General features: G+C 37.5%; 1 protein-coding gene across 1 annotated transcript in view; it reads right to left on the bottom strand.

The window, feature by feature from the left end:
- Positions 1 to 26,776, bottom strand: part of GRM8 (glutamate metabotropic receptor 8) — a 346,306-nt gene that overhangs the window by 258,455 nt on the left and 61,075 nt on the right. Inside the window, exon 2 of the mRNA XM_035893702.1 lies at positions 26,020 to 26,236. Coding sequence (XP_035749595.1) covers positions 26,020 to 26,236 — 217 coding nt within the window. The remainder of the gene's footprint in view (positions 1 to 26,019; positions 26,237 to 26,776) is intronic.

Here is a 26,776-nt window from a genome sequence, read left to right on the forward strand (position 1 = left end):
TATACAGCCAGATGTAACGAAAGGCACCCTGAATGGTAAAACATCCACTTAAAGCAGACAGGTAACCTTATGCTTAGAAAGACTGAAATTTGTCATTTGTTGAAACCACTTACAATTAACTTCTCATGTTCTTCAGTAGTACACATCTTTGTAGCTTCTTGTAACAAACTACAATAAGTATTAAAAACTGAAATAAAAAATCCCTTAGGTTTAGGACTCTATTTTTTTCTGTCAGACCCAATCTTTGTAGCCTTCATTGTCCAGCTGCCTGCCCTAATAGCTGTCTTGTTTAAAATAGTCTTGGCAATAATAAAAAGAAAAATATATCATGAAATATATCATGGGAATTGTGGTGTTTGTATTCTCAAATAAGTCTCAAAAAAGACTACTGAATTTAACAAATGACAGAAGTTATTTTAGGCTTTCATGAAGACTACTGTATGAAGATACTGTATTTAGTGAAGTCTCCAGTACACACTTCACCTCCGCAATTCTCAGGACATTTCAGTCTGCATCTTCAAGCAACTTGTTTTTGGAAAGGCTATCTTCAAAATAACAGTTACCCTGCCAACAGGTGATATAGTGTAAGAACACACATATGGTCTGTTCTTCAGAGAATTTGAGGTATTTTCTTGCAAATGTGAGGGCTTTCACCAGTATTTAAATTTTACCACTTAGAAATTCCTATTTTCAATAACTGTAGAATCATAGCATCATAGAATCATAGAATGTTTGGGGTTGGAAAGGACCCCTAGAGGTCATCTAGTCCAACCCCCCTGCAGTGAGCAGGGACACCGCTAACTAGATCAGGCTGCTCAGAGCCCCGTCCAACCTGGCCTTGAATGTTTCCAGGGATGGGGCCTCCACCACCTCTCTGGGCAACCTGTTCCAGTGTTTCACCACCCTCATTGCAAAGAATTTCTTCCTTATATCTAGTCTAAACCTACCCTGGTTTAGTTTAAAACCATTACCCCTTGTCTTGTCACTGCTGGCCCTACTAAAAAGATTTTCCTCATCTTTCCTATAGGCCCCCTTTAGGTACTGAAAGGCTGCAATCAGGTCTCCCCGCAGCCTTCTCTTCTCCAGGCTGAACAAGCCCAACTCCCTCAGCCTGTCCTCATAGGAGAGGTGCTCCAGCCCTCGGATCATTTTTGTGGCCCTCCTCTGGACCCGCTCCAACACTTCATGTAGGATTGCTTTGTTTTGATTTATAGTCATTTTGATACCTCAAAGAAAAAGCATCTGTTCAATATTCTCAAAAATTGACAGTATTTAAAGTACTGGCTGAAACCCTTGCTTTTGCTTCGTATCTTGGGAAAACATCAAGCAACTACAACAGACACAATTTATCTGTGATTAGTTGCAGTTTCTAAAAGCCTCATGCAACCACAAGTATCAGAAAGACCACTATTTCCAATAGACAGGGGAGTTGCATCTTTTTGCCTTGCTATTCCCCAGGGTAACCAGTGAGCATATAAATATTCTCAGCAGACCCAAGGACTGACAGCTTCATTTTGTTATGAACCAAGAAAAGAGATAGACATGCAAAGTCAAGATGGTCAGGTGTCTTCTTCCAGTCCTACTTAGGTCTCCAAATAAATTGCCTCCGTAGTCTTAATACTGTCAGACCAACCAGGTGCCCAGTAATCCAGAAGGATTTACTACCCAGATGGAGACCAGTAATCACCACAAGATTTTCTGAATTCAGAAAGAATGTACAAAGTTACATATTAGTACCCATCTAACTCTTATTTATGCAAGTAATAGAACAATGGGATCTCCCAGTCATTCAGGAGAGGAGAAGACAAGAATATGCTCTACATACTGATTCTTCTTTGGTAAAAGGCATTCTTCAAATTTATAGATGGACAGTTTGGATCAGTGAGCAACTAAGAAGGGAGAACTTAAAGATCACTCTCGACAGGAATTACTATTGCTGTTATGACATGACATTCCCTAAACACATCAGTTACTGGCACTTCAGAATTTCAGATACATTTATAGGTAACTGCAATGGTTTAAATATTGTCAGTGCTTAGAAATCAGTATATTATGTTAACTATTTCATATTTCCATATGTTCAGATTCCAAAACAAGGTTTCCCTCCACATATAAGATCAAAATATGTGTGACTTCACTGAGGTTCAGATAAGCCTTTGGGCTATTACTGTGCTGTATGGTGATCCCAATGGGCCATACAGATGGACACCTTGACCGATTTCTGCAGGGGCAGGTATGACCTCAGTTTTATAAAGTGCAAGTCTTTTGCACCTCTTAAAATCCACTCCCATCAAGACTTGTAGTTCTTTAAATGTGCCATCTTCTCCTATAGTGTTTTTTACAGTTCCATTTAGCTGCCTCAACAAAGATTTTATACAGTGCCTCCATTTGTTCTTTATATCTAAATTGTATAATTGAACTTAAAGGTTAGGATTTGAAATGTAGAAAAAACCAAACTATTTTCACTATAGTCCATAATGCAACCAGTTCTGCTTCTTTACTGACATTTTCTAGGTACTGCCATAATACACTATAAAGCTGTAAATCATCTGTATTAGTACATCCAGGAAGCAATTTCAGTTTGTGCATTTCTATTACCAGATACCAACAGGTGCACTATTCCTTTGGCTGCCAGAAAGGGTCCAAATTCATCACAGTTTGTGTTTTCCAAGATTCTCAGCTCCACATTTTCTTTAGTTGCAGTTCATGTTCTACAGTCAGAGGAAAATTTGTTCCCAATGATATTGTGTGACAGCTGCTACACATGGCATCAGTGGATGTACTGACTGTTGTAATCACCACCAACAAAATTAAATGCTACAGAGTCATACAAAGTTGTGGTGCATGTAGTTGTTCATTTTGTTCAAATGACAGTATCATTAAAACCATTGAAATACTGGAATTTGCCATGCTTTAGTTCTGTAACCTTGCACCCCCTATCAGGGAAGGGCCTTGAACACACTTTACATGAATGCAGACACCTCAAAAGCAGAAGCTTTATTAATGGCATGAATATTTCAATCAATCACAAAATTGTAAGTGAATTAATCTCTATAAACCTACAAATAATGTTCTGATAATTTTATTTAAAAAATAACTATATGAATATTTTGTAATGTTGGATGCACAACCTTACTATCCCATAATTCTGCAAAATCCGTTTCTTCTGCCATATCCACAAAAAAAATAGCACATGTATTTTGCTACATTGCATTGCTTCTGAGGGCATGAACTCCTCATAAAATTGCAGAAATGTCTCAAGATGTAGGTCGGAAGAACGGGTGGATACATTAGAAGAAACCAAGTTAGGTTGGGTGAGGCAAGAGAGATGATTGGCTTCAGAGAGTAACTGAGTGATTTAGCCTGAAAAAACAGTCTAATAACAAACTTCTCACAAAAAATGATATTTCTATTATGTTGCTGCTGATGACTGCACCTAATATTCATGCAGTTGTCAGGAACACATTCTGGTTTATTAGATGATCTTTGGGCAAGGTTTGCATGTGCCTATCACACTCTGAGTGCCCGTGAAATGGCAGTAATTAATGATGAATCATTTATTCACTGAATTTTGTCTCTTCTTATGCTTGAATACTGACACAATTAGTCTGCAGTTCTTAGACTCATGTTTCAAAACTGGTGTATCCAATTATTTTCCATGAATATTTCTTGATAGGCAGCTTGCACATGAGCTGTTCTTACTGAAAATATCAGAGCATCAGGGTTTCAACAGGCAGATGGAACAGATTATACTCAACAAGCTTTGAGGGAAAATGTATCCAGTATGGCCCATTTCATTATGTCAGATATCCTAAACTCTCGTGTTGAGTCAGGTCATTTTTGCTGTCATCAAGAGGTCACATTTCCCAATGAAGCAATAGGGGATTCTGCACGTTACATCATGTGCCTCAGCCGGAAGGAAAATGAATGTCACACGCCTGCTCTTCTGCAGTTATCAAGTTAGGGGATGTCATTATTAACATTTGCCACATTGCCTCTGAGAAGCAGTTACAGTATGTGCCTTTTACCTCAGCGCCATGCTCGGAACCCATCATGACAAGCTGAGAAAGCCTTTTAAATATCTATTTTCTCTTTTTATTTCAATAAAGCTCAGAAGGCCCTTTTCCTTGCACACATTGCTTTTCTACAGGGTAACAATTAGAAGTGCTCGTATCTGCTTTGGAGCCACACAAGTGTACATTGTGACTCCTGTTCTTCACACAACCGAAATAATCAGGCTGAAGAAATCACCCAGCTGCAGCTGAGCAACAAAAACTATTCTTAATTAAACTATAAAGCACATTTACCTACATTTACACTGGTTTCTACTAGCTTCTGAAAAGTGGGATGTACTTGGTGGTCTGCGAACAGAGTTGAGGCAGAGGTATCCAAGCTATCTGGCTAATTTTTTCAGTGCTGCCAGGCCCTGGGTTCCTAATGCAGTCAACAGCAAGAAGTACTCACAATGCCTGCTCAAATATGTATAGCAGTCTGTCTATGACCCAGAATCCAATCGTAACCCACAGAATACTTTAACATTACTTCTGAATTGATTATTCTGCCTCCATCTGTCACCTTACAGTGATCATCTGCCTGTTTTCTTCATAACTTCTATGCATTTTATTAAAAAGAGCTATTTCCTAAAGCATCATTTCCATAATTGAACATGAGCACCTAACACAACAAAGCAATGTGCTGAAAGTCACTGGGGCAGAATTATAATGGATATAAATAGAATCCAGCTTTTCCCCTTCTCCTGTGGTGTAAAGAATTAAATATGTTCTTTTTTGTCTAGAACAAATATTATGCCATGGGACTAACCCAAGCTTTTATTTTCATCCATTTCCAGATTTCAGCATATTTTTGCCATGCAGTCAGATGATGTATAGCACAATTAGGTGCTCTGTAAAAGGAGTAATAATATCATTTAAATGTTATAAAAAATCTCCTAAAATGCTAACTCGAGAATATGACCAACGTAATCAACATTTCTCTAGTCACCTGCAACAGACTTACTTCTCCTGAGAAATCCTAACAAAGCCGGAAAACCTCTGCTTGCCTGGAAAAGAGCAGTTTTGCTATATCTTTCTGTCATTGAGAGAACACTAAGCTCAGGTGCATAGAAACATGGGATTAGATGGAACCAGACTGGTCCTCAAGTCCACTCCCAGCGACAGCAAGCAGTATGGCAATAGACCCACTCGTCATCACTTGCGTCCCCATTCAATAATAACCAAAAGTTTAAGGCCTACCTCCAAACACTTTCTAAAACCAGCAAGCTGAAGAAATAAGAGCAAAGCATTACTGCAATTCACATAATGCAACAGAAGAACATAAAATGCCTGCAGCGCAATCTTGCCCCTGGGATGAACACATAAAAGCCACTGACAGGGGTTGAGAGCTTACAGAGAAATTTTTTCAGCAGCTGAGTTGCAAATTTGCTTTCTAAGGCATCTTTGTGCTGAGGTCCTGGTTTTTTTTACATCCAGAGCTATCTTGCAGCTCTCTAGTCACAGAATCGGAAGGTATAGGCAGGAGAGAAACACCCTTGAGAAAGAAGATCCAGATCTTTCTCCTTGTGCTGTGCCACAGCAAGGAATAAGCACAACATAAAAACACTTGTGGCTCAATACTTCAGTTGCTATCTTGCATCGGAGCAGCTGAGGCGAAGGACACACATGTACAAACTGCTAAGGCAGGAACACAGGACAGTGCATCTCAGGCTAACGTGAGGGAGAAGAGGGTTAAACCCTCTTTAGCCCCTCGGTTAATCTTTGCACAAGACAAGATCAGTTCAGAAGAAAACCACGATGCTCCCTGGTGCTGGGGGATTAAGGAAAGAGCAGAAAGGAGTGCTGTAAAAAGGGCTCAAATAAAAAGAGTATTTTGACTTCTAATCTGTGGTGCCAGAGGAAGGAGATAACGTTGAACCTGCTGCGACTTCACCTCAAGCACACCTCCACAGTGGGTGCATCCTGGTCATTAATAACCACAGCGGCAGAACTGACCTGGAAGTTTGTGCTTAGCACATCGCTGACACCTTTTACCTCTCCTAGTACAAACTGGCCTGTTCCTCAGGCAGACCTTGGGCCATCTGAACCTTTGTGAGAAATGCCCACAAAAGGCAGAACTGTGAGGGATTGAGTCGGACCTGCATAGTAAGAACTAAATTCTGTTTGCAGTTGAAGAAAACACTTTAAACTAGTTAAGAGTAGTGCAGGGAGCTAAATCCTTTTATTATTTGTTTCCAGCTGCAGTCTTTGACAATGGCCTCTTTATTTATATCCTGCAAAGGTTAGGCAGCACCTAGGCAAAAAGCACATTATGGCACTAACAATTTATTTAACCGTGGTGATATTAAATTGCTGTGTATGTGGGAGGGACATGATCACAGAAACACATTTCTCCTCTTCTTTTTCCTTTTCTCAGGTTCTGTTTTTACATCCTAAAGCTGCATATTAACAACTTCGCTCATAGGGCAGGTAAACTATGTTGATGAATCTCTTCATCCAGGATGATAATGAACTTCCTGGGCAGATGTGCCTTACATGCTTCTTCCCAACCAGCAATAAGAAGCCTATGGCTTAGTAGGTGCAATTAAAATCTTGACATTTACCACACACAGTACTTACAGTTATTGTGATATTTACAGTATGCCACACTGAGTTCTGAATGCCACAAATACTATAGGGAATGTAAATATTGCTATACGTGAAAGATGTAGGCACTGATATTTTTAATGTCTTGTAAACAATGTATAAATCATCAATAAATAAAATCCTTCATTTGATACCTTTATTTTTCTCTTTTGGGAGGAGATAATTTTGGATACAGATTTTTTCCCCCTTTTTATGTCCAGTAATTACTTTCTAAGAGAGAAAAAAAACCACCAATGTTTACTACAACAGCATTAATTCCATGAGGTAAATAAGAGGCCATTCATTTAACACTCAAAATCAAGTTTTGACCATATTATTGGCATGCTTTGCACATTCCAAAGATTATTATTTTTCGTTTCCTAAAGAAACTAAGCGTATGCAATCATACTATCATATTCCGTGTGGATGCATGTAGCCTTTCCAGCCATATTGCATGAGGTCTATCAGCTTTTTGCACAGTTTTGCCAAATTTGACAGAGAGATAGAGGTTGAAAAGCTTATTAAGTACATTCATCATTTGTGAAAGCACAAGGCTGATGAGAAACGAGAGATCCAGTTAGTGGTCTCACTGAGGGAAAGACTAATCTCGGCTTTTGCTAGACACCATAGCATCCATGCAGGACAGAGTCATTTCAAATGCCCCAACAACAGATAAAACTTTAATCAGAGTTCTCAACCAATTCAACCATGAAATACCAAGCCATAGTTAACAAGACTACATTATGCCCCTGTTTGCAGAAGTTCTTGTTTCTTTAATGTTTAGAACCAGAGATATTTGCGGTTTAGAAAATCCCAAAGCCTTTTATCTGCTCTCAGGCTCCTACGAAAATTGAATAAATTGAGAGAGCACAGACTGATCAAATGGCTATTAAATAAAATGGTCCAGCTACACTCCACGGTTGAGGAAATCCTGGTGAATCACTTTGCGCATACACCCCATTCCTTAGGTTTTTTTCTGCAAAATGCCTTTGCCAGAGACAGAGACCTGAGCTATCTGGACCTTTGATTAGACCCCATTCAGCTGCATTAAGGCTCTTATGTTTTGCGAATTCTGGATAATTACTTTAATCATAATTAAATTTCACTGACCTCTCTTCCAAGAAAAACTCAGACACTTGCTATCCCTTCCCTTAAATGAAATGGTGTCTGCATTTCATAATATTAAATAATGGACTGATCAAAACACCCTGATTTCTTCCCTACAAAAGTTCTTCTATTGGCACAGAATACACATGGGATGAAATACAATCCTGCTAATGAGATGATTAAGTTAGGCACAGCCTGATTGAAATTTTAAATGTCTGGGCCCGACTGGGGACTCCTCAGTCCACTTAAATTGACTCTCTAGAGAGTTTTGGCAGTCAACAGAAAAATGCAGAGGAAGATCTCATTCTCCTATTACACCTCCCTCCTTCTGCAGCAGAGCACTGTGCCCCTTTTTTTTAACATACGTAAATCTAAAACCACTCCATTAGAAACAATGTCACTTTTTCATATAAATATGGGGTCTGTTCATAGCAAAAGAGAGAGAGAAATGGAAGAAAAGGGGGAAAGAAGAAAGGGAGGAAAGCAACCGGGTCCAAACCAGACACAACGGACCATGATTCCATTCACTGCAACAATTAAGGATGGGTGTAATTCTCCTTACTTTACTAATACAAGGAAGCAAAACACTCGCTCTCTCACATGCACACTCACACGCTTTCTCTTTTCCTGATTTTTTCAGAGACTTCTATCTTCAGTTAGTTGTCTTTGCCATTAGTTTCTTTAAATTGTAATTGGATGGTCTTCCAGATTCCAGGGGACTCCTTTGTCACAGGAATTCCTGGGAACATAACCACTATTTGATGAAACTAAGAGCTGCTAAATTAACAAAGGACTGACTACAGACATGATTCTTCATTCAGAGTAGAAATCCTGTTTTAACATCAACTATTTTTAAGGAATGCTGGAAGAAAATAATTATGTTTGTACATTCATGTTCTTATATTTTCTGTGAAATACGAGTCTGAACTTATGAATATTTTTTTTCCTGTGCGTGTGTCTCTGAGAATGTGGATCTCAGCCTGCACACCTTCTACCCTCAACCTTAGAGATCCCAAATATATAGGCACCACTTGAACTAATTCTCCCAAATAATTTTGGTTTTGCACTCTTTCTAAGTGTGTATGTGGCTTATAATAACATGAAAAACCCCTACATGTGGCAGCACCATCCCTGACAGGTGGGCTCTGGTTGCAGCCAGCCTGGAGAGGGCATTCACACATCTCCAAAAATCACCATCCACTGGTGCTAGGGTGAACCCATACTCTAGTGCAAGAGTGAGGTGGCCATGACGACCATGGCATCAGATGAAGTAAATCAGCCTCCTGATAACAAGTGTTTCAGGCTTCTCTGAGGACTTCAGTAGAGTTGAGGCCATGGCCTGCTTACAGCCAGAAGCCTCCAACAGAAGCTTTCAAAGGAATGAATTTGTGTGTCTAAGAGTTAAGTTGTCTGGGAAAAGACAGCTGGAAAGCCATCTGGGGCTCCAACAGGATGGATGAGATACAACTCATGGCATCTTGTATCACAGAATTCATTCTCTATTCTTCATCCTTAATTCCTCTTTATCATCAGCAAACTGCATCTCTTGTTTTCCTTTTCTTCCCCCCTTTCTTACTCTGAAAGACTGTCATGAGCAAGCACATGAGAAATTAAAGGGCTTTTCCCACCACAAAGATCTTGTGGTAGCATATAGCATCTGTAACACTTCCATTTCACCTAGTACTTTGCCATCAGCTTTGGGGCAATGATCTCTGTCTCTACTTTCATACAAGCACCTTCCACTTCCCACAGCCACCACAAATATGTATGCATACACATCTTAAGTTCAGCAACTCAACACAATGAATCAAAAACCCTATAAAAGCATAAATGACTCAGTTCTTGGAGAACATAGCACAGGATGTTGCATCTAAAACTAAATCAAAAGTAACTAACACTGCAGCAAAAAGTCCTGGCAAGTACCTTAACCTATGAAAATAGCGCAAGTCCACAAGACATCTTTACTTGCATTGTTTTCATAAGTCTGCCATGGATGGACAAATACCAGATTTGTTTCTGCCTTCCAAAAGTTCTTTTACTTTCGTAACTGTGTTCCCCTTGTTAGATGCCAACAATAAAAAATCAAGTAGTTAATCCTGATACTCATTTTTATAGTGAACTTATATTCAATGCAAAATACAGCTGAATATATGCCATTTTAGCATTTCTGTTGTGTCCATTATCTTAGTTCCTGCCCTCCATCCCCTCACACTGCCTCCGCCATGGAGTGATTGTTTTCTTTTCCATTTGGTGAGCAGTGAACAATAATTTCAGTAAGAAGAAAAAGTTGATCAAGCAAATTAATCAGGGAAAGGCTCAGGCTCACCTTGGTATCTCATCATGCTGGCTGTCAGTGGCATCGGTCTTATTTGTATTCCTTCACTGTCTAAAATCTATTTATTCACATGCATGGAAAGGAACGAATTAAAATGGTGAGAAACTCAGTGCTTGTAGAAGTGGATAATTAATAATGTTGGGTAAGCAAAAGCAACAGCACTGTGTAAATTCTGTCACCGCGCTCTCAACTGCACATGGCATAGATTGCTAAAATGGTGAATTGTAAAGATCTCATAATATTGGAATACCTCCTGGCAAGAAGTTTAGAGACAACAAAAGCTCTTTTGCACCAATAACTAAGACTTGATCTCACTTGCAGAGGTGAATGTTTGGTATTACATAATCTTATTTACTGTCTGTGTTCTGTTTTTTTAGTTAATTAACTAAAAGTCCACAGAAGCAGTCACCAAGATGGAATCTGATCTGCCCTATAGTCCACAAAACTACAAGTCTTTCAATAAGAAACTTTCCTAATTGAAAAAGTGACTCAGTATAGAAGATACTCTCCAAGCTAGAAGATCTGCATTCACAGTTGTATTTGAAATCCTATCTCATAACTGAAGTGAAAAAAAATCTGTGGATGTACTTCATTCCTGTTAGTTAAGACTACTACGAGCTAGAGCATAAGGATTTTGTGTATCACTAAAAGGAACATTTACTAAAGACTTGTGATTTCATTTGAATAAATCCATTTAAGTTGGAATAAAATTACAAAGTCAGCAATCAGAGTATGATTCGAAAGAAGTGGGAAATTCATGTCTTGAGCAAAAAAAAAGATGATCTGATGGGCATATGGAAGCCAAGCTCAGCTCTCAAGCTTGGAGCCTGCACAACTGTTCTGTCCCCAGAGCCTGAGCAAAACCTAAGAACTGCACAGTATGTGAAGGGATCATCTGGGATTCTGAGTCAGATCCAACACTGTCTCAAGCAAACACATTGAACAATCCCTTTTTTTAAACTGATCAAGGTCCATTCCTGATACTTGTTTTGTTTTCCTTCCCAAGAATAAATTAAATCAAGTTGGGAAGAATTCAGGGGTTTACTTCCCTGTTCAGCACAAACTTAGGCTGCCTAGAGTATCACTCCCTAAGAAAACATATCTACATTTTGTTATGTACTTTATTAAGCTGAACATAATGTAAACTAAAGGTTGATAATAGATAACAGAAGAAATCCACTTAACATTTTTCCCCTTTGTTTATGTTCCTTCTTCCCCTTCTTTCATTTCTCATTTCCCCTGTTTTCTTCTGTGTAGATTTTCTGTAATTTCACTAGGAAAAAAAAATGTTATTTGGATATGATGTATTTTTACTTGTTAAGCCTGTACATAAACTCTCTCTTGCACAAGTTTTTCTATGCCTGTATAACTGAAATAACAAATGAGCAAAAAGAGTTATTTAGAAGGAAACAGAAGGCAGCTCTCTACCAACCACAGAAGTCCTTGAATGCCTTTCACCGCTCCTCCTGAGAGGCACCTGAGGTGCAGGTAGCCCAGAGTGGCTTGTCACAAGCTTGCGATGCCTGTGGCAAGTGCACATATGGGAACTGATGCTCTTCCATCACTAGCACATTTCCAGAACACATCCAAATGTCCTTCTTTCAGAAAACCATCTCCTCTGTAATTGTTTATCGCAGAAAGACAAAGAAAGCTGAGATAACTCCAGTTAAACTGACCTTAGTTAATGAACCTTATAATTTCATGGATATTACTGTGGAAAACTGGTCATCACCATTACTCTCTAATTGAGAAGTCAATCTACATCTGAATTGAACACTTGCCATCAGTTGAAATACTCCCTCCCCCACTGTGCTCAGACTCTACCAAGGTCCACATGGGAAGAAAATTATATTCAGAGTCCCATGACTTTAACAGCCTCTTTACAGACATCACTGTTAACTCATGTACATCTGATTAACTACAATATCTAAACAATGCAGGGATTTAAAAATGAAATGTCCATTTACTTCAATAAGGGGTCCAAAACTAAGTCTGTAAAAACTTGTGCCACCAATACCATCCTGTAGGTTACTTTTTTATTTTTACATCAAAAAGTCTTTGCACTTAACTGGAGGAAAAAGAAAAAAAGTCTCATATTTTGCATATGTTTTAGCAACAGAAAGAATATCGTCAGCTTGGCTTCAACATCTCAGTTCTGTGAAAGGGACATTATACTTTGCAAATGATTCTGGAAAAAAAATAAAAATTAACCAATTAAAATAATTTAACTTAAATTAAATATTATTTCTACCTCCTGAATAAGCTCTGAAAGGATTTAATCCATAAAATACTACAATATAATGGAAGTAATTATGAGGTTTGACAATTCTTATAAATTGAGCAGTGCGATTATCTGCACTTCATTAAGTGCATTAACATGTTGGGTAAAATACTTATAATCATATCACTCAATTTACTGGCCTTAGCAAATGTTGTAATGCATCTCACAGCAAATCCAATATGCTAGCAAAATACAATACACCTGCTAGAGTGTACATAAAAGTACTGCGTCTTCTGGCTTGTATCTGAACATAGTAGTGGATAGGGTCTTCGGTTTACGGATTTGTGCTTTATTCCCATTGTCCATGGGAAGTCCTAAAAAGTTGTTATCTGTAACAGGGACAGCACTTGAAGAGCTGGGAAGGCTCTGTTGAGTTATATGGCCTCTCATTCTGCCATGAAAGCCTGCTTCACTTGTGCCAAACTTCAGTCTAAACTTTAATAAAATGAAGGTTGTTTATTTCCTGGGACTGCACGGTACAATTTTCTCTCATCCTCCTGGGGCCTTTCTAGGAAAGTGGCCACTGTGGGTCTCTCTGCAGCCCAGGTAGTACTGGTGAAGTTCAATAAGATGTAATTCTCTCAAAGGTTATAGACTCTCTTAGGTGTTCTGGGATCTGCATGGTGTTTTAAAGGGCATAGGCTGCGCAGAAGAGAAATACAAACACACACTCCCCCTCTCAAAATAAATGAAAAGAAGTAAATATGAAAATAGGAGTGCCTACAAAAATTAACTTCACCACAAATAAACTTCACCATTGACTTTTTGTTCCCATTTTTGAAAGAAAACAGATTTTGCCTTGATACTCCTGAAAACAGGTACGGTTGTTCTTAATTCAGAGAGCATTTACATCCATGGGATTGATGACATCCTTCAAATGTCATTGATCATTTAATGGCAATTAAACATTACCAGCATAAATGTTTGCAGGAGTCATTGAGGTGGTGGGCTAGTTTTGTTTTTCTTATCCCCTCCACTCCAAACCTTTGTAAATTCTGTAGGTGCATGCACTCCAATGGCCTCAGTTCTCAATTTGGAAATATACTACTGCCTTGTTATTGTGTTTACAAGGATTTCAAAAATTTTTTCCTCCTTCTCTGACCAATCACATTATTTTGGCAAGCAACCCAAGGAGAAGCTGACTTAGGAAGGCATGTGAAGGGTATTCAACATTTCTGTATGGTATGCTCAGTATGAAGAAGTTTTCTGGATGCATACAGGCACAGCAGTACACAGGGATTTATCTGAATGACACCTCTGCTACTCAAGGGTATTGTTTTGTAACTCATTCTCTTGATTAATTGTCTAGTCAAAATATCCTGCTTTAATTAACAATGTTAAAGAAAGAGACCAGCGTTTTTGTTAGAATTTCAGCACTTAAAACAATTAGTTCTATTTCAGTTTCTTCTAAAAAGTGATGAAAAGCCACTAATCATTCTATATTGAAGAAATGCTAAAAAGTAGAGGAACAAGCAACACTATTTCCATCACAGAAAGTCCTTGAGAAGACAGAGTTTTGACCTAAGAAATAGTTTGTTTTCTACTAAGAGGAAAAAAAATATCTTTTTTATAATCTGTAAGGTTTCACAATATGCGTATTTCTGCCATCCCAATTTATACTGGTGGTATCACAGCTTGTAATTTGCATAAAAGTCATGCATTTCTAACAGAAAAAAATTCAATGTAGGAGTCTTTCCAGCTATTAGTGAAGCATACACATATGCCTGTTTTTTTCTAGGATGAGTAATAGTAATTCTTTGAAATATTCTTTTCTTTGAACAGAATTCTTTGGAGCTCTGTGGGCAGTTCATTAGGTAACAGAACTGAAGGAATGACTTGTAGCTGACTAAAAGGGTTACCCCAGTCTGAATGTATGCAGACTCATGCAAGCATCCGAGAGAGAGCTGTTACTGCCAAGCTGCCCCACTGCAAGTTTAATAGCTGTGACTCAGTAAACAATATGGCCCTCTGCCCTTCAACAGGAGAAAGAAATAAATAAAATGAAGACGAGAATGACGCTTTGACATTTCCAGTCAGACATTCTTAGCCTGTAATCCTGCAAGAATATTTTCAGCATTGTATCATTCGACTCTTTCAACTCTTCTACATCACACGGATGAGCAAAACTTAAGTGTCTTGTATTAGCATAACATATTAAAAATAGCAGTCAGTGACAACTGCAAACTGTTGTTTCTCATACAGGCCCCAAATACTTATGTACTGGTGTGTGTGTGTGTGCGTGTTGTAGGGAGGAAAGATTAGAACAAGGAGGGAAAGTCATAAAGAAATAAAACGAAAAACGAAGATCCTACTGATAAGGCCCAGAACACATTGACATTTATCATAATGTAAAGAATGATAGTGGGAATCTCTTTAGTAGGCCAAGGTTTTGTTTGGGTTTTATTTACATTGTCCTTTTTTAACTCTTAGACCCCCCCAAAAAAATCCCAGGAAGCCAATCATAATGCTAAGTTTGGTAAGTCCTAATAGGTAAGTTTTTTCAGTCTTAAAACATCTGCCATGAAGCTAGAACAGACTGAGGAGACTTGACTATGTATATATCCTGCTACTGAGGATATAGTTATATATGTCGCAGCACAGTATATAACACAATGTGCATAAAGTCACATATCATGTTACCTAAACATAGAGAATGGTGAATTGTTATTTTCTTGCTTTGCTTTCTCTCCAAAGAAAAAAACCCAGAACACTGTCTGCTTTAACAGCTTCCTAGATCTCAACAGAACTGCCCAGGAATGTAGACCATATATCATGTAAATGCACTATTTATTAATTATTCTCAAAACAGAATTTGGCCTAAGGAAGGAAGGACAGCATTAATTATTATGATTTTTTTTCTGATAGATATTATAATTTAGCCAAAAATTATTAAAATCTTGAAAACAGTTTCAACTGTATTTTTTCATTTTTTCATATTAATATCAGAAGACATAAATGCAAAGATATCAGATGAAACACTCATTTTCTGTTTCATTTTACAGCTTTATAAAAATAAAATTATACTGAAATCTGAACAAAACATGCTTCAGCTGAACTGTAATGCAGAAGTTTGTACCAAAAATTTAATGCAATTTCCCTCTGTCTCAATTTGTAATGAAATTATCAGTTGCCAAACGTTCTAAAGAGAAATTCCAAGTTTCATTTAGGGCTAATCTAATACTTGAAAGACTTTAGTTCCCTGTTACATGGGCTTTATATGTGACTGAGTCAGTGGTTTCACGTACGGTGTGTGATAACAAGAATTTAACTTGGCTCCTCTTGAAAGTTACTAACCTTCACCTTCAAACTACCTATTGACCCAGTAACAGATAATATGATCCTATGTAATAGGGAAATGTATGAGTTTAAACCACCTTGAAGAATAAATGCATTCAGGAGGGCCATATAGCCGTATACATACAACAAGGTAAGTTCAAATCTCTCTGCACTCTTTTATTATTATTACTTATATAGAAAGTAACGATAGTTACTACCAATGCAGATTTATCAGCCTTGCATATAGCATATTAAAGTTCATAATAAAGTTTTAGAAGAAAGGCTTTAGGAACTTGGGCTTAATGGGCAGAAATTGGGGGAGTGGGGAGAGGGAAGGGATCCCTAAGGATCAAAAACAATGAATAGAAGGCGGCAGTCAAAATTCAGCACTGAAAAAGGCTAACAAATGTGTCCTCTAGAACTGCCTACTAAGGTTTGCTTTGTATAACACAATGCTCTTCAAAAAAGGGAGCAGGAGCATATCGAGCTTGGTAAGATTGGTAAATTTGAAGACGATATAAAACTATTTGTAATAAACAAGAGCAGAGAGAGGAGATAGAGTATTCACAAAGCTAGATAAACAAGTATATCACAGAAAAATATTGACTATTGACAAATGCAAGGGAGGGCACACTGGCAGGAATACCTGGAATTGTTCACACACATCATTGAGTTCTAAATCAGCTATAGCCATTTGTTAATAAACCTTGAGTGTCAGAACAGATAGCTTTTGGAAATAATTTGCTTGATACCCAGCAGCCAACAGAAAAAGCTTAGTCTTTGTCAGGTTGTATAAAGAATGGGACCGAGAATAAAAATGAGATTACAATGACACTACATAAATCAATAGTAAGGCTTTACTTGGAGTGTTCAGTCATGGCTACACAGCTTAACAGAGATATAAATGAAATAAGGATCCAGAAACTGACAACAAAAACTATTAAACCGCAATTACTTCATATCTTCTAACCCAGAGTTAAGATAAGTAAGAAGGCACGCTATGAAGGAGGTTAACTGGATTCTCCTGCATACCATTTGTAGCTTCAAAACAAGCGGACATTCAATGAGTGGAGTTAAAATAATAACAAGAAACTATAATGGGAAAGAAATTTCATACTTTAGGAAACCTAAGCATCAACCACTAAATACCTGGGGTTACAGAACACTCCTTGGATGGGTAATTCTGTAAGTAAGATTTTGGTATCTTTCTCTTCCATGTAATTGGGGCCACCACTGGAGACAAGATACTGACCGGCAATGTCTGACTCAGTCTGAGAGTTCCAGTGCTTCATTGTTTAAACTGCAGCCACAGATCATGAAAGAGCTGATCCTAAGAGTACATTGCTAATATTCAACCACGAGGCATGTCTCACACATGATTTTTAAGAGGTACAGGTCTCCAGGAAGAAAGCAAAATGCTAAACATTTAAAACTACTAGAAATCATTTGAAGACAGAAAGACGTACAGACAGAAAAATGCAATTTTCTCAACAAACTCAAGAGCCAGGAACTTCTCTTTACCAAGTGTAACTTCTTAACATGAATGAGACTACTGACTCTAGACCAGTGAAGCACTATCAAGATCACAATTCAAATACTATGGACCCTTTGAAGTGTTAACGAAAAAGAATGTGCAAATATAGCCCAAGCCCATATCACCTCTGCTCGGATGGTGCCCTTAAATTGAGGTTTTCATTACAAAAATCTGTGCACATTAGGAAAGCAAAATCAGTAAATGTTATGTTGGGAGAGTTCACTCACACAGACTGATCAAGGATATGCCATGGTCTACATATTTGATCCCTGATTCAAGTTGGACTTGCAACAATCATTTGCACTGCTGCAATACAAAAGTTGCCATGCAGAATCTTGTGTGACAGCAAGCTTTCTCCAGAAGTGACAATAACAGAAGTTTATTAAAGAAATAAAGGACAAAGGAGCCCTTAGTCAGTTTTTGATAAAGGAGAAAAAAAAAATGTCCCTCATTGCAGAATCTGTGAAGCTTCTGGGACTTATTATTGGCAGATTTATTATTTTTTTTAAAACAAGTTAAGCACAACTACCATGGAAAATGAGCTGTCAAAGTATTTCCCATAGTTCTCTGTCTTGCACCACAGTAAAATCATAATGCCAAAACCAAACATGGGAAGCTTTATTCAGACTGCAAAACTCATTGCATGTCCTTGATGCTTTCCCTTCTGGTATCCCCTTTACAAATACTTTCACTTACAACAAGAATATCCACTGGGATTTACTCTGTTAACATCCACTTCCTGTTAAAGGGATTGTGTGACATTTGGTCATAAACAACTACAACAGCTACACTTTGATTCAGACATTTCCTAAGTTTGCTTTCACAGGAGTTTTTCATTATGTGTGAATTATTTGCTCTGGGACTCCTTCCTAGCAAAAGAGAGTCACAGAATCTAAGAGAAGCTACAGGCTCTACCGTAATACATCCTAATACATGGAACAGCAGCTCTTGAGAAATTTCATTTCTGTCATTACAACGATCTGACAGTATATGAATACCTAGATATTTACTCTACCTTTTATTTCAGAAGTGTTAATAACAGTTTATATGTCCAGAAATCACCCATATAATCACAGAGGTCTCAAGCATAGTATAGACTATATTTAAGCAGTGATTTCTAAATTTGGCCCAATACTTAGTGAACTTCCTTTTAGAAAGGTTTCTCTTTTCGATTTAAACCACAAACAAATATACCAGTATCCCTTAGAATTTTTTAAATTCTTAGTCACATCTGATATTAAAAAGTACACCTTATATATTATTTGAAATTGCTTCCCTTAAACTACTGACTTCAGCTGATAGATGCTGAAGCTACTCCTGCAAAGAGCTCTGCATTTGAAAAACCACTTCATGAAAATGCATATTCATTATGAAAATCACATTATATTTCAACAAACATATGCTTTTAATCTAATAAGATTGCTTTCTTAAAATTAGCATCAACACATTTATAATTTTGTTTGAATTTTTACATTTAAAAATCTTGAACTAGATATCATGACTACCAAGTTAAAAGGTTCTACTAACAAGCTATTGCACTAAAAGCACTGCTGAAATAAAAGTTTCTTTCTTGGACATTTTTAATATTCTTTGAATTTGTGTTCCTAACCAATGCAAATATCTGGTGTTCATGTGAAGTAAAAAGAAAAAAAAAAGGTCATGTAGTCCGATGACTTCTATAGTAGTTATAGGAGTAAGTTAAATATGCGAGTATACACATAAAGATGCAGAGGTCCTCCATGTTATAATGAGCTTTTAAAATTTATTTTTCAGAGTTTTTTAAATGTTCTAAATTCACCACAGTAAGCATCACTGTCAAAACATACTGGTCCTTGCTCTGAGAAGCTTATTTGTCTCAGCTCTCCAAGAGCTGACTGCTATAAGCAAAATGAAATCAGCTTCGCACTCAGAAGAGAGTCAATATCACAGCTATTTGGTAACTGTACCATATAAAAATAGCTAATGAACTCAGCCTTGACCACAGTTCACACTCCAGCTGGCATGAGACAATAAATATCAGTGGGCAAAACCAGCAAGCATGAGGTCTTCCTACTCCAAGCCTTGTTGGCAGGCTCAGAGACAACGTTCCTGTGCATTTAATCCTTTGTTAAACCCCATGAGAGTCAGGGAAGTATTCACTGACTTCTTTCAGTTTCAAGCACATAAAGAAGTCTCTATTTCTTGTGGAATCACATTGCAAACTGTCTCCTGTGGAATAAAAATAATTTGTACAAGTAGGGGGACAAGAGGAAGTGTTTAGCATCGAAGCATATCCCTTGTGGCACAGGGACGTTATCTGTCCCTAGCTCCAGACAAAAGCTTCCTTGGGACCCCCTTTGGAACTCTTGTAACAATTTAGTTCACTCCAGAAATATTAAAGTATAATGGTGGTTTCAAATATGTGACAATATTGCTTAGACAGTCCATGAAAAAATTACATTGTCTGTAAATTGCTTAGGCTTCTTTGTAACTGTTTCTGGCATTTTTTTGACATAATACCTTAAAAACAGCCCTATGAGATATATTATTGCTTGAATTGGACACAAGAATAAGGAGTCTGAACAGAATACAACTCTTTCAAGCTTATCAGCAAATCTGTGCCACGCTGGTTAAGGAAGCAAGGTTGACTGTGTAATTTTTGTCACTGCAGTCCACTGTACAGTACATACTCTTTGGAGCAGGTACAAAACCCAGTTCCACAGAAGCTTTCCGCCCTTTTTTTTCCTCCTCCTCCACTGTAGCTAGTGAGCTTTCTACAGGAGGTTTAAAAAGTGCCTCAACTAATCGACTGAAGAAGAAACCCCTCAAGAGCTATGAGAGATAAAGAAGTCCCTCTTCCAACTATCACTGAAGGGCCAGAGAGCTTACTGGGAAAGTACCACTGTATGCTTACTGCTCCGAGATACCTCTCTAAAACTACAGAGAAAAAAGTGTATCATTAAAGCTGAAGAATAACATATTGATTAGCACCACTGGGAGAAATTGAAATGGTCCTTCATTACAAATCCCTAAAAATTACACTGTTCTTTATCAGGTACTAGTTGGTACAAATACTAAAAACTGCAGGAATAAGTTTCAAGCTTTTATAATATTAATAAACCTACCATCTGATTTTGTAATTTTTCAAACATTACTTTGAAGCTCCTGTAGCCAATTATATAGTGTTATTATTAATTACAGCTTGCAGCTTGGAATACAGTGCTATCAATAGAGTTCAGCTGCATAAAAATAAAAGTAAAACTTAAAATTGAATTAAACTGTTTCCCCTTTGTGAGGGTATGTTAGAATATTATTAGTTATGAAAATTAATTTGTTAAGCTTAAAACCAGTCTTTAAAACAGAAATGTCTCTGGGGAAAAGGTTACATTTCATGTATTGTATTTCTTCAGTCTTCATGTTGCAAGATTTTTTAATCTTCTATCAAATAACATCTCAGAGAGGGAAAAAAAAGTCTGTTCATCAGCTTACTTGATTTTAGCTTTATATCAAAAGTATAGAAAGATTACTGCAGGAAATTTGAATTAATCTTAACAGCAATCCATCTTATTTATTTCTAAATTATCAATGAATAATCTAAGTGGAGAGGAAAGGTTACACACCCTTAAGTCTTATTTACCTGCTCAACCCTCCCTCCCCAATTCCCACTAAACTTTCACTTTATCTATTGAAAGCTTTAGACATCCAGAAGATATTAAAGGTAAGAAGTAAGGCAATAATTTGGAGAAAAGCAGAGATACGATGCACAACTGTAGACACACAAAAAAAAACTGACAAGAAACAAAGATGACCTAAGAACTATGTCAAAGAAATGTCATAGACCATTTTCTATGTAAACAAAATATAACTAGCTTTGTTGAAGTCTGAAACAATTTAAATAAAGCCACTGTAGCATACATTCAGCATACATATTCATTACAATTAGGTATATGGTTATCAGTGTGACTGTAATGGTAAAATATTATGAAGCATCATAAAGCAACTGAGGTCCCTTCTCAGAAAAATGCTATTAACTGCAATATACCAGGATAAAGGGAGTAGGTAAAACTACAAAACCCTGTTCCTAAAAACAAGCGTTCCAGGGTACACATTGATACCAAGTACACTGTTCTCTTTGGGGGTAATGTTGCTATGAAGTTATGTCATTTTGGCTCAGTCAAAGATCTTGTCCTAAATACTCTTTGCTGTCTGTCTTTTTTACACCTCTGACAAGACATGCAAAACTGACTTATGAGGAAAAAAAAGGGGCAAGAAATGCTGAAATTCCTCACCTGTTCTTAATGATCAGCTACAGTTGCCTGCCTTTATCATTTTTACCTCCTCTTCTGGTACTTCCATAACTGTTTCACTGCCAGTACCCATCAGTGCTTGTGTCAATTTTACGTTAGCCACTGGTGGGGATAAAATCTGACACATAGCATTGCATATACTATTTGTGGATTTGTTACATTTTCCAGCACAAACATTGCACTAACTGAGCAAGTATTCTGACCCCAAAAAGACTTTTCTAAACCAAATGTTTTTGTATTCTGTAAAAAAGTTAAAAGGATCCCACAATTTTCTCTCTGATGGTAAATTCATTTGGTATCTAATAGGAGGGGGAATGAACCATTAAAAGAAGTCTGATTAGAGACTTTCCAACATTTATTTTGTCAAACATCATTAACAGCAAAGTAAATAGAAGAGCAATATTCAGCATGACAGTTTAATGAGGACTTGGTAAAATGTGCTTCCTTCTTATCCCTTTTTTAGTTTCTCTTAGTGAGTCAAGTTGCTCAGTTTAATGCTTAAACTCTTAAGCACTATCATTCTGTATGAACTGACTCCTTTGGCCAATGTACCAAAATGATTTGATCGTGATGCCAAAATGATTATAGTAATATCATTGATTAACTTTGTAATGGGAGTAGAAAATCCTATAAATTTAATCATTGTCTTCAAACAATAATGCATGGAAGAATGCATTGGAATAAGCACCATTCCCTATTCTCCTTACAATCATTGTCATGTAAAGTATTTAATTTCCAGCTAGGCTTTGTCCCAGACAGGATCTTTGTCATTAAAATGAGAGCAGATTCTGATATGTTATATATTCTGTGACATGTCAGGGTGGCACCACTTTGACCTTTTCAGTATTCCACATTTCATTTGGGAGCCTGTTCTTTCCTTTCTGCTTCTGTTACTGATCAAGAAATAGAAGTTGAACAGAGGGCAAATCAAACTGGAAATTAGAGGCAAAGAGTCAACATCACGACAAATAAGTACCTGAAATTATAAACCCTACCCCTTCTTAATTCTTAACTGTTTGGAGAAAACCTAAAAAAAAACCAAAACAAAACAAAACAAATAAAAACCAAACAAACAAAAAAAAAGAAAATCAAGTTTTCCTGTTTAAATTTTCAAAACTGCTATCTCACATGTCCTCTCAGGCACTGAACTTTTTTTCAGAAATGAATCAATTTCTTTCACATCTTTTCCTCAAATGTATTGCTTTCTGTTATGCTTATCTTCCCATTCATTTTGCTCCCAATTGTTCGTTACTTATCTTAAATGGGATGTAAAGTACTCAGAAAGGAGTTGAGCTGTCCTATGCATTTGGACGGCAGGAGCACGGTGGGGGGAGCAATGTCCTGATTAGGTTCTCCTTAACACACAGTTTATTAACATAGAGCTGGTAAGTTTTGCTGCTTTGTGTGCTGTCTTATTCTATGTGATGGTTTTTATTAACCTACTTAGACTGCATAGTCTCAGACCTCATAATTAGATGCTATTCGAACTTTCCATTTTAAAAGCCTTTCCAGCCCTATGGTTCAGGTGAAAAGTCTGAGGACAGTGGATAATAGAATCAGGCTGGAAGTGACATTAAGAAATCATCCGATCCACCTCCCAGCCCCAAGGAAGAACTAAGTACACTTATATAAACCCTGGGCAGGTGTTTGTCTAATGCATTCTTCCAGATCCTCAGCAATGAAGGCTCCAAAATGTCCCCAAGCAAACTGGTCTAATGCTTTAATGTCTTAACCATTAAAAGGGTCTTTCACCAAATCTAAACGGAATTATGCTACAGATGAATTCCATTGCTTCTGTTCATATACACTGTATTTGAATGAACACGTGGTCCTCTACCTTTCTGTAAAAGGCATTTTTCTATTTGAAAACATTATTTTCCACCACCTTCCCTTCTTAGGCAACTCTTCTTGAGGCTATCAAACTACCTTGGCCAGTCATTCCTCCCAGACCACCTTTTTCAAGATTTGTGATTGTCTTTGTTCTCACTTGCAGAGCCTCTCACCTTTTCTGAAGTGAGGGTAAAAACCTGTACTGAGTCAAAATGAGGTTTCCCAACAGCCAGGTAAATTGGAGGATTACTCAAATTATTTTGCAGATGGTATGCCTGTCTGCATGTTCCAGTAAAACACAAGGAGTATAGGCAGGTTAAAATTTACTATCATGCTCAGGTCATTTTTTGAGACTATTTTCTGACCAGTCTTTCTGTATTCTTCATTGTACAGATCCTTCTTGATGAACCAGAATGCCTTGCATTTGTCTCTTAAATTGCATACTATTTTTCAGACCATATCTTCAGTTTTGGACTCTAAGAATCTCTTCCAAGACGCCCCCAGTCCTTCCCAGCTTGAAGTCACCTCCAGATTTTGCAAGCATACCCTTCATTCCAAGTCCATCTGGACTAAACATTGGCTAGTACCTAATCCAGCATAAACACCTGCCAAATACCACACAACACGTTCTTCCTTTTAAACTAAAACTAATTTGCTAATTACACTCTGAGCAAAGTTTTCTAAATAGGTCTGCATCCAGCCTATGACATTTTCACCTAGATCACAATTTCTAAATTTTCTCAGGAGAATACTGTATGGGGACAGTTGAGATAACACTACTAAATTCAAGAGACATGATATCAAGTGCTTCTTCTCCAGCTGTAAAGTGTTTACCCTGTCAAAGCAAACTATTAGATGGCTTTGATACTATTTGTTCTTGAAAATTCTGCACTGGCTATTGATTATGTCCCTGTGGTTACGTATTTTTTACCTGATTATTTATTTCAATGTTTTTCTAGGAATTAAAAATTACTTGTTGTCTGTCCTGCCTCTCCTCTGCTTTCGTTCTTCAGAACAATTTGAGACCCTGGTACCAATAATAGCTGGTAAGTTGCTATGAGCAAAGAGGTTATCAAAATCAAGTGCTCTAGTAGAGAACATAAGTCATAAGGGAAAACAAAAACCTCACAAATCACCACTTTTTATGATTCTTGGTATTACATAGACCTTACAATGTTTAGGACATGCATTCATTATTTTAATTGCTTTGGATTCACAATCCTATTAATAATATTTATTTCATGAATCATATTAATATTAATTTGTGATCAAATTACAATAGTATTTTTATTCTAGGGTCGATCAAGATCCAACTGACACAAACTCAAGTCATTGCGACTATAAAGAAACCACGGTGGTTCTTGCACCCATCTGAAGAAGTCCCGTATTTCTGGAAATGGGAAACAACAAAAAAGTCCTGAGCGCTTTATTTGTCTCCTTTCAGGACTCAGCAGATCCAGATGGGCTACAGATGGTTTCAAGAAAAAGTGGTTTCCAGCAATGAGGTACTCAGTGAATGTCTGGGGCAGCCAATCCATTCACTGCTGTATTTGACACAACGGAGGAACAGTCTCTTTTAGATATGAACTGTGGAAGAATTATCCATGCCTTTGCTAACTCCAGATCAAACTATTGTATTATGGTCAGCCTTGGCTCTCCCATGAAGACATCTAGGATCTGACAGCATCGATTACAAGCTAGAAACAGAATATTTATTAGTTAACTGATCGAGCACATTATAGACACCGGTTCCCTAATGGCATGAATCGCTGCAGTTTTTTCTTACTACCAAATTGTTGTGAGTAATCAGTAACCTTTATGGTTCAAGCATAAATACCTGAGACACACATGCGCCTTCTTATATGATTGAGATAGTCTCTATATTTACATGTAGTTATTGAAAATGGAAAACATTATCATATTTTCTCACCCAAGCTGACTTGAACGAACAAGAGCTCATATTTACATGCCCTGAAAGTCAAATCCAGTAGATTAATCTAGGCTTTCTGAGGAAGGACAGGAAGGCTGTTTGTAATTTTTAAATTTTTTTTTAAAGGATATTGTTTTGTGTCATTTAACACTGTACTTAGTGAAAGACCAATTCCAAATCACCTGCTACTCACCATCTTATTCCTTGGTGTCCAAAACCTACTGCTTCTGAGAAATAGCCATTTTTTCAGGCCAGAAATAACTATGGAAGTGTGAAAAAAAAAAAAATCAAAGGGACTTAAATATACTTCCCATAATAATGCCTGTATTTATAGAGCACATATCATCCTGAAGGAAAAACAAGGGTATGTCTTTGTACTTCACAGATTTTTTGTTGGTTTTGAATTCATCAAAATTAAAAACCCTAGATTTATCAGTGCTGGAACATGGAAAATGAGGTCTCATTGGATTATGATTTTCCTAAGCTAAATCAATCACATCTCCTCAAACTGGCTGTAATTCAGCTGGTGGTTGCTTTTTGCCCCTAACTCATCAAGGAGCTCCCCCTTTCCAAAAGGGGCAAGACACATTTTTTGCCTCTCTCAGGAGCTCTTCTTAAATTACTGCCAGAACTGTCACCTTGGCAGATGCGCAAGCAGCAAAATCATCCATAAACTCCTCCACTTGAGTCCGGGTAACACGCCTGCAGGTGTTCTGATCACACCGCGTAGACCTAGGCAGAGCTCAGCGATGCTCTGTGACCCAGCAGCTATAAATACAAAACCTGATAAACATACACTCACCAATTTCTCTGGAGATCTGGGTGAACGCCTCCACGCCGCTCTCTCCATAGTTGCCTTCAGAAGCCAGAGTCGACACATAGTTCCACCCAAGGGCCGTCACGATGTCAACCATGGCCTGTGCTTGGTAGGAGTCCGGTGGGACCACTCGAGAGAAGAAGTCATACCTGGTGTTATCGCTCAGTTCTGGAGCTGTAGATGCATAGCTGATTTGAGGTATCTGCAAAAAGAATGACAAGTCATTCAAGCCAATCTAATACAATTTTACACTATATACTTGTATGTTTGAAAGGCTTAAAATAGATTATGCACAAGCATCATGCAGAACTGAATATCTTGTTTTAATTAAATCAACTGATCAGAAAGCAGCTCAGATTTTGTCAAATGTCAGTCAAGTCTTATTGTATAACGCTCTCACCGAGAAATAATGCATTCTGCTTTTCTCCAGATGTCATGATTCTTGACATGTAAGTGTAACAACTTCTTTTTTGATCCTGGCTCTGATAGGAACAGGCGAAGAAAAAAAAAAGAAAAAAAAGAGGAGGAATTCTTACTATTACTACAAAAGATTAAAAGGTCGGGTTTGATGTCTGTGATTCTTAAAAATGCTACACTTAAATTTGATGAGTAAAATGTAGATTATTTCCATTTCACTATTTTGTTTATTTATGTACACGCAAGTGTGCTTTCCCATCTTGTTCCTATTTTTCAAGCTTTCTCTGTCACAGACTTTTCATTTTGCAATTTTGATATGGTGTTG

The sequence above is a fragment of the Egretta garzetta genome, unplaced genomic scaffold (genome assembly GCF_000687185.1).
Source record: "Egretta garzetta isolate BGI_Z169 unplaced genomic scaffold, ASM68718v1 scaffold64, whole genome shotgun sequence".
Taxonomy (NCBI): domain Eukaryota; kingdom Metazoa; phylum Chordata; class Aves; order Pelecaniformes; family Ardeidae; genus Egretta; species Egretta garzetta.